Raw genomic sequence first — 9,479 nt, forward strand, 5'->3', positions numbered from 1 at the left:
AATTTGAAACAAATCAAGTTGTTTGTATGAAGTGATCCTCATATACATGGACAGTCAAACATTCCATCAAAGGCTGCGATTCAAAGTGTTTTTCACACCCCCTGCTAGGAGTCTATACAAATCGGCACCCGACAGAGAAATTCAATTGATTCTCAGTTTGGGCGCCCATTAGCAGTTAATGCGGCTAAAAGCAAAGCAGGCTATACCAGCCTAAAGAAGAGGTTAGGGCGCCCAAAAACAAACAAAACTGACTACACACATTTCTTCTCGCACTTCAGGACACTGCGAGAATAAGTGTGTCCTTCCACAGCTTTAGGCATCTGAGCGGAGCAATTGAATTGCTCCATCAGGCACCTATTTGTATTAGGGATGTGCAGGCTCGGTTCTACTCGGTTCTGTTCGGTCTTTTTTACCGAATCTTATTGGCTATCCAAAACTCGTGACAGCTGAAACCCAATAAGATTCGGTAAAAAAAAAACGAACGGAACCGAGTAGAACCGAGCCTGCACATCCCTAATTTGTATAGACACCCAGCGGGGGGCGTCTAAAACAATTGAATTGCCCCCAACGATGCGATCATAATAAGTAACCGCACGGCTCTCCAAATTGGAAAACAATATATATTTTATGTAATTTATATATTCTAGTTGTATTTTAATTCTATTAAATCTACAATACAACTATTTGAAGAAGCCAGTCAGTCATTACTGGAACATATATATATTTTATCTCTTCTTGGAGTGCTATATAAATATGGGGAACCTGCTGTAGTTCCTAAGCTCCAGACAATACAGTAAAACCTTATTTATGCAGTGTTAAAACATTATAAGATGTTGTGCTTTGTCTTTACATGTATCATGAATTATGGTTGGTTAGGTGACCGAAGACATTGTGATTAAGGGTTTTTTTGTTTTGTTTTGTTTTGTTTTTTTACACACCTACCATCACTTTTCACGTTATTTAATATTTGCTCACTATTAGGAGCTTGGAAATTTCACAGAATACTGGATAGATATATATATATATTCACTTTTTCTTAGCAGCCACTCATGTACAATGATGAGCAGCGTGACTAATTATATTATGAGGGATTACTGTTGACACTTTTGCGCTCACTTTTTCACATACATATATCTATCTCTATACATATACACACACTCTAGTGGGGAAGCAATCGGGAAGCCGACTGCCTAAATACCGGCAGCCGGCTTCCCGACAGCCTTATCCCGGCAAGGGTGAAATGCCGGGCATCTAGATGTAGATGCCCGCATTTCCCCGACGCTGGGAGACCGGCGCCCGGCATCACGATCGTAGTGATGCCGGGCGCTGCGAGCGGACAGCCGCGGGTGGGGGAGGGTTAGGTTTAGGGCTCCAGGGGGGACTTAGGGTTAGGCACACCCCCGGGAGGGTTAGGCTAGGGGGAGGGCGGGTTAGGCACCTCCGGGGGGGACTTAGGGTTAGGCACCCCCCCCGGGGAACTTAGGGTTAGGTAGCGGGCAAGGGGGTGGTTAGGCACCCCTAAGGAGTGTTAGGTTAGTGGATACTTACCTATCCACGATCGGGATTTCCAGCGCTGTCGGGCTTCCGCTGCGTCGCACTCTGCTCCTGTCGGGCTGCCGCTGACGGGAATCGAACCGCCGGCCTTCCGGCCGGCGGTATTTCATACCCATTCCCTCTAGTGAAAGGCAAGGTGGCTCTCAGAGGCTTCCACTCAAAAAAATCCCAATGCGCGGGTATTTATTATTTGTGTCTCAGGGCTAACATGCAGTGAGGCAAACGAGTGAATAAATAGTGTACAAAAACTTACCCGCATCCCCCAAGGCAGTCCTGATCCTGCTGGCCGGCCGTCCGTCCGTCATGTACTGGCACTTCCGGTCGTGGCAATCCCGTCGCACCGGAAGTTACCACAAGTCTGGCCCCGGGACTATGGAAATCTATGTGTATAAACGTTTCATAGGTTTTTTCACCATACTTTATTAAAATTTTTGTCTGTGATCTTTATCTTCATATTATGCACATGGACACACTTCAAAACCTGTATGGATTTTTTTTATCACACGTTTTTCAATTATTATCACTGTTTTTAACGTTACTTATGTGTTAAAGTTGTTTTGCACATATGTACCACTCACACTGTATCCATGTACTCATGCCAGGGCCGGACTGATTGTGGTCACATCTGATGAGACAGGGTTGCCGTGACCAGAAGTGCTGGTACAGGACATACGGCCAGCGGGATCAGGATTGCCTTGGGGGATGCGGCTAAGTTATGTACATTATTTATTCAATTGTTTGTTTTACTGCATGTTATATTATTGTCCTGAGGAAGGGGATATGGTCCCCGAAACGTTGACCACATAATGGGATTTTTTTGATTGGAAGCCTCCGAGTGCTGCCTTTGATATATATATATATATATATATAATCTCTATCCGAAACGTCGATTAAAGCACCTATCTTTTCACTCAGACGAAACTTGGAGTGCCACCATTTATTACATTGCTTTAGGGGTGAATTTGCCCCAGGGAGGCACCCAAGCAAGTTATCGGCAGGTTCCAGCTTCCTGCAGAGTTTTGGCTCGCTCTCTCTCGCACACGCGAGAGATCGTGCCACTACAAATTTAGAGGGAAACCATGTAAAACATGGAGAACACTTACAGGAAAGTATATATTCTAAAATTGGATGCATATGGCATATTTAAAAACATTATCTGGCACAAATTGTATTACATGTTAAACATTCCCTAAATTGAATGTTCCACCATGAGGCACAGCAATGTCCAGCTGCACACATTAACACTTTGGCTGAGCAATCTTTTCTCACTTTTACGCACACCTCTAGGGGAAGCAAGGAAAAGTTAGTGAAGATACGTCGCCGTCATTCCTGTGGCCCATCGCAGAGAATTAAGTAACCTCCTAAGAGTTCAAAGTAAGGTGTAATAGTTTCAAACATAAGCACTATTTAAGGCTTGCAGGTGTATGGTGAGAAAAAGAAAGACTAGGAATATACTACTGGATTCTAGGATTTACAAATCTAAGGGGGCAATTCAATTGTGCTGCATACCCCCTGCTGGCAGTCTATAGTAATGGGCGTCTATCAGAGCAATTCAATTGTTTCTCCGATAAACGCCCATTAGCATCAGCAGTGACATTTTTCTCGCAGCCTCCGGAGGTGCGAAAAAAAAGTGTGTCTAAAGTGCAGTTTTTATTGCGCCCCGACAGTGGTTTCGGCGCCCTAACCACCTCTTTAGACGGGGTTTACCCGCTTTGCACAGCTAAACTCGATGCTTGTGGGTTCGGTAAATGCTAATGGCGCCCGAACTGAGAAAATTTATTTACTCCGTCGAGCGCCCAGTCGCATAAATGCCCATCACGGCACAATTGAATCGCCCCCTAAATATGTACGGTCAATAAATGTAATTCAGTGACGGATTTAGCTTTAAAATGAAAGAACACCAAAACGAGTTTAAAATGTAATTAAGTCAACCTTATGCTTGTAATAATATTTGAGTAGAAGAGTGTTCATGTTTGAAAAAAAAAAAAAAAAAAAAAACAAGACTACTAAAATGTATAGGCAACAAATTAGACTGTCAGTCTGCTTACTGTGTGACTGGAAATTAAAGTTACCATTATAAGAAAAGCTAATGTAATGAGAATTCAAGCTGGAGTATGACAGAGATATAAGTTAACATTCTTTCAGTCATTTGCTTTCAATCTGACAGTACTAATGGTATCATGTCCAAACAGGTAATTAAAGTTGGGGGCCCGAAAAAAAACAAAAAAAACCACAATGACCCAGAGTGCTCAGGACCAACTCTTAGCGTAGTTCAACATTTATAAAAAACAATTATTCATCTTATCCTTCAGATGTTATAGTGTTCCTAAATATAGATAATCTGACAGGTAGAGAAGAAACACTACATTAACAGAAAGACTAAAATGACAGCACATGGGTGGTAGAAGAATCAGGTAAATAAAGCCTGCCCCCTGAGCTTCCCTTTTGTCAACTGCTTCAAGGGAAAAAGGGGTATGATTGAATACTTTGGATCTCCTTTATTTCAATTGAAATGGAGAGGTAAACAAGAGTGAAAATGCAGAACGTGGAAGAGCAACTTAAATATTAGTACTCATCAATGGTGCTTACTTACCAACCTGATGTTTTGAAGCAATATAATCCTCTGTGCCACATGGGAGGTTCTTATATGACTCAAATGTATAAAATTATATTTTTTCCTTGATAATGCTATCCACTTGCCTAATATTAACCAGGAAATCAAATATCACACAGGGAATTCTAGACTGAATACAAATATCTGGTGTTTTGATCTGACCAGTGGAGTGCACTACTAACCAAGGGAACAGCAAAAGTGTGTAAGTGCCAAGATCAGCTATGCCAGTGTATATATAACCAAAGCAGGTTGCTGGCATTAGGGCAGATTCAATTCAGCGTGCTCTTGATAGAGTTGGGAGAGAGCTCCAGTAGCTATTCAATTCAGCGTGCCGTTATGGCGACTAATGAATTTCTTTTCACAACTTTGAGGGTGCGAGGGGAAACCAGACTGCCGGCCGCGAGGCTGTTTGCCAGCTTTGCACGGTTGGAGAATGCCGGTTCTCAGGACTAAACACCCTGCTTTAGTCATGAGAACCAGCATTCTCTGACTTAAGTCAGACTAGTCGAACTAAATTGCGAGGTGAATTGAATAGCTCCGGGACCAACTTCCCAGCGCTGTTCAATTCGCTTTTTATTGATGTGCCCCATTTGTGTTTCAGTTATAAAATATCGTTACTAATGTGCACCACTGCCACTAGCCAATACAACTGTTTTAATCAGACACCTTAACCAATGGGTGCCCGACTAAGCAAACAAAGTTGCTTTGTTTTTGCGCCCGTGCCTCGGTGTGCGCATCTGACAGCACCAGGTTTAGCCGCGCAAAGCAGTTAAACTCATTTAAAGTACTGCTTTGGGCACCCAAAGTGTTGACTTCCCGCACATTTCTGCTCGCCACCTCAGGAGGCTGCGAGCAGAAATGTGTCTACATGCGGCACACAAACCCAAACAGAGCAACAATTGAATTGCTCCATTGGGCACCCATTGGTTAAGGCAACCGATAAAACAATTGAATCACCCCCATAGGGTAAAATTCAATTGTTTTTGGGCGCCCATTATGCAGACAATAGCTATTCAATTGCATTGCCGATGGGCGCAAGGTCCACGGGCGCCCTTTATTTCTTTCCGCACCCTCCTGAGGTGGCAAGCAGAAATCTACTCAGTCAGCCTTTTGGGCACCCAAACTCAGTGTACCCAGTGGCTTTCATGGGTTTATGTGCTTTACACAGCTAATGCTGGTGCATTTGGGCACATCACACCTATTGACAAAACAATTAGATGTCACCCATCAGACACTCAAAAACAATAGAATTCCGCCCATAGGGGATGATTCAATTGTTTTGAGGGCACCCATCAGATATTACTATTTATGGAGAATGTGCTTGTCAGTACATGCTCCCATAGTCCAATATGTATCAATCACAGAAAGCTCACATTCACAAGCTGTGCATTTGTATAGCATGAAAGATTTTTCAGAAAATGTGTGAGAGAGTGGTTAGTCATTCAAAGACCCTGGAGTAAAAAGCCATAACACCTTACCCCCAAATGTATCTGGTCCCTAACTTAATCATTTTCTTTTTTAAATCCAGCCTTCATGAATGCATAAATTACAATCCAGACCACAAAAATTACATTGACTTGTTTGTGAAATCACTGAGGAATCGCATCAATGCTAAATTTCCATTAATAACCCTGAAAATGTAGTTGAACATTGCTTTTGAATGTATTACTTTCAAACAACCCATAGCCAGTTTCCAAGATTAATGTAATAATGTTTCTTTCTGGAAAGGGCACAGAATTTGAAAAATTTTAATCAAGAAAAGAATAGAACGGAGGTTACTATCATGAGAGATAAATGTTGGTAACATTTTACACAAAAATTAAATTATACATATGCTGCAACCATGCAAAAGAGGCACACAACATACACTGGGTTCAAAGGAAAGCCTTATTTCATTGAAGCCATGTGATATGGTAAAATTACCTTTCATAGTTCAATGGCTTGCCAGCTCTACAGATAATCAAATCACAATAGATACACCTCATACATATATAACTATACAACCCCCCCCCCTTTTAATCCCTGTATCTCCCACAACACACTCCATATAGAACTCAGTAATATATTCATTAGAAGGACTAATTATAATATAATATTCCCTGAGCAGCCTAAGACTAACATACTGGAGAGGTATCTAGCATGATCATCTCACCAAGATTAAAAAGTACAAAGCCCCAGTGCCTCTCTCATATAGAAGTAACCTTCAAGCTTGTGACATTCACTTGTCAGCAATACACATTGTCCTATTCCATAACCATTGTAAACAGAGACCAGGGGGCTCAATCTTGCCCACATAATCAAATCTCCTAAACCCCAAAAGAAGTGGTGATGCCATCTACCGTCATTGTCTGCAGACTCCCCATTCCCCAGTACATGACCCTCACACAATACTGCTCTCACTTCCCCTCTGGCAGCAGTCACTATCCAGCTCACATCCTTATTATTCTATAGCCCATCCACTTGCTCCCCCAAAGCTGCTCCATATCTGTTACCCCAGGATAGCAGAAATACACAGCTACCCTCCCCCAAAAATGCACACAATGCCCCCTTACATTGTTTCCTATATCCTGCCCCAGGATAGCCATCCTAGCCCAACAGTGATGCCCAGCTGCCCCCACAGCCTCCCCAGCGTGCCTGTGCCCCCACATGCCAATCCCAGCCCCGGGCAGCGACGATCCCCTCCCCCTATACACAGCTCGTTACCTGCGATGATCTGGGCATTCCCTGCCCGCTGCTCCCTGGGCTCCCGGGCGGGTGAACCCCTCTCTGACTTGCGGCCCAGCCGGCTGCATAGCCTTCAGGTCCTTTGTGCTGCTCCGAGTAGTCTCCACCGGGATAGGCCGGGAACCCCCGCCCGGGACTAGGCGCTGTCAGTAACTGGTTCAGGGTCGGTGTGGCAGCTGCTGGCTGCGCGGGTCCGAACCGCGGCGGGGGAGGAGGAGGATAGGCCGGAGCCGGGGGCTTGCCTGTGGAAGCAGTCGGGCGAGGCGGGGGGTATCCTGGCTGGTAGGCCCGATTCGGGTAGGCCGGATAGGAGTTGTAGGCCTCGTTGGGAGGCTGGTAGTCCAGGCCGGGGCCAGGCTGGAAGACTCCCCGGTTATAGGAGGAGAAACCGAATCCCCCCGGCGGGTGCGAGGAGGCGGCGGAGGCCGCAGGCGCATCTCCCGGTTCCTGCAGCGATGAGGTCGGAGCCGCTCGGGTCCCGTTGGCTGCCTCGGGCGGGTCGGAGTCTGTTGCGGTCTGAGCCGGTACCTCAGCTTGGGGCTCGACCGAGGAGGGTGGGGGATCCCCGGGGCTCTTCTTTAATTCGGGACCGGCGGCGGGCGGGGTTCCCCCAAGACTGGGGCCGGAGGCCGGCGCCACCTGTGCGGCCATGGAGCGCTGTGAGGAGCGTGGGGACGGAGGTGGCCTCCCCCCCCGGGTGTCGGGCTGGGTGCGGGCAGGAGGGGAGGGGGAGCCGCTCAGTCGGACACGAGGCGGTAGAGAGGAGGAGGAGAGGCCATTTTACCGAGAGAGGAGGAGGAGAGACAGGCCGCAAAGCGCGGAGCTGGGAGTCCCGGACTGGGGGAGGCTGAGGCCGCAAGACCCGGCTGCTGGAGCAGGAGGGGGGAGCCGGGCTGACAGTTTCCTGCACAAGGATCACACAGAGAAAAACTCGTATAGGATGTCCGGACGGGAAGGAAAGTCCAGATACTGGATCGCTCTTAGTGTAGGGGTGGGAGATGCTGCAAAGTCCCGGAACTGGAGCGCACACACAAACTGGAACTGGACCTGTGACCGGGCACCAGGTAAAATAAAGCCAGGGGACTGGAGTCCAACCCGGATTTGGATGACAGTCACACAAGCATATCAAAGGCAAAACCCGTGAAGTGGATTACAGACAGGAGCTGGATGATACCTTCATGTTCTGGGTACAAAAAGAGCACGGCCCTGTAGCACTCACATAAGGATGGAGACTGCAAGACCCGGAGATGGGTCGTTGTCTCACAGGGGTTTGGCAAAAAGGGAGAAAATGTGAGCTAGGATACAGGCTGGAGCGCTTTCAAATGGGCTGGCATAGATAGTTGGGTAAAACACGGCGCTGGACTCCAGGCGACATGACACCGCTTTCATTGGTTGTGCAAAGCCCGGAATCTGGAGTCAGCACAGGTGCTGGCATACAATGAAAAAGGAGCAAGGGCCGGCGCTGGATCACGGAGAATGAACCCTTCTTCTCCTATAGGCTTATAAACAAGGTGAGATAAAGCCGGGCAGTAAGACCTGGACATGGAAGAAAGACCCGGAGTTATCCAATTGTCACCAATGGACTGACAGGCAAGGCGTGTGCGGGCAGTAAGACCCGGGGTGGAGCACGGGAACCTAGAGGAAGGTGAATCACGTGATGTCGTAGGGCGTCTAAAAACGTGGCTACGTCACGAGGTGTGTGCTGCTCGGGACTGATACTCGTCTCATTGTGTTGTCAAGTATCGTGCGGGTCACACGGGGCTGTGTGTGTATGTGCGCGGTGTCGGCAGGCGCTCTCCTGTCACGATGATGGGATACAGTGCTGCGAATAAGCCCCATCCCCCCGTCTCCTCTAATAGTGACATTCACCCTGCAGCACTTGCCCAGGCGCAATGAAGTCGCCCTGCGGCAGCCGCACACTGGCATGTGAGCGCTGCCGCCATACTTGTGCAGCCCGCCGAGCTCTAGGCTCAGCGTCCTGTGTGACGGTGACTCCAGGAGCGGCACAAAGAGCTCGAAGTGAAGGACTGGGGGGGAGGGGATGTTCCTCGTATCCTTAATCACAAATTGACTGGCTGGACCTAACCACAATGCACCGGGACTAATGTGGGCTGCCCACAAAACCCGGAGCGGAGTAGCTGGAGGAGTGTGCAGGGGCGGTTGTTATGTGGGTCTCTAGACAAAGGAGGGAGGAGGCAGCATCTGCAATCAGCAGCAGAGCAGACTCAGTGCAGGGAGCCGCCACACTAGTGGACATGAGTCTGCTCACATGTCTCTGCTTACACATGTACCGTCCTCTGTGTACACAGTGCTGAAGTGTCTCAGTACAACACGACGTATATGCCATAAAGACATGGCCAGCTGAGCTGCCAATGACAGACAATACTCTTCTGCGTTTACAAAGGAACACGGATAAAGAATGAGATCCTGTAAATGGGAAGTGGGAGACATCCGAGTGGTGGAAATAAGATATCCGCCAAGTATTGTAAATTTAAAAAATAAAATAATGGGCCTCCCCTTTTCTGTTATGGTTATACTGTATTTGAAGACAATTGGCCATTAAAGTACCATGTAGATGGCAATCCTG

General features: G+C 47.1%; 1 protein-coding gene across 3 annotated transcripts in view; it reads right to left on the reverse strand.

Annotated features, from left to right (window-relative positions):
* Nucleotides 1-8,286, reverse strand: part of ARID1A (AT-rich interaction domain 1A) — a 69,220-nt gene extending 60,934 nt beyond the window's left edge. The window contains exon 1 of one of the 3 annotated variants that reach the window (XM_088442076.1): nt 6,872-8,286. In XM_088442076.1, coding sequence (XP_088298202.1) covers nt 6,872-7,543 — 672 coding nt within the window. In that variant the 5' untranslated portion in view covers nt 7,544-8,286. The remainder of the gene's footprint in view (nt 1-6,871) is intronic. The other 2 variants (XM_088442074.1, XM_088442075.1) reach the window with 2 other exon arrangements.
* Nucleotides 8,287-9,479: the final 1,193 nt, after the last annotated feature.

This window comes from Taudactylus pleione, unplaced genomic scaffold (genome assembly GCF_031769625.1).
Source record: "Taudactylus pleione unplaced genomic scaffold, aTauple2 ptg000305l, whole genome shotgun sequence".
Classification (NCBI taxonomy): domain Eukaryota; kingdom Metazoa; phylum Chordata; class Amphibia; order Anura; family Myobatrachidae; genus Taudactylus; species Taudactylus pleione.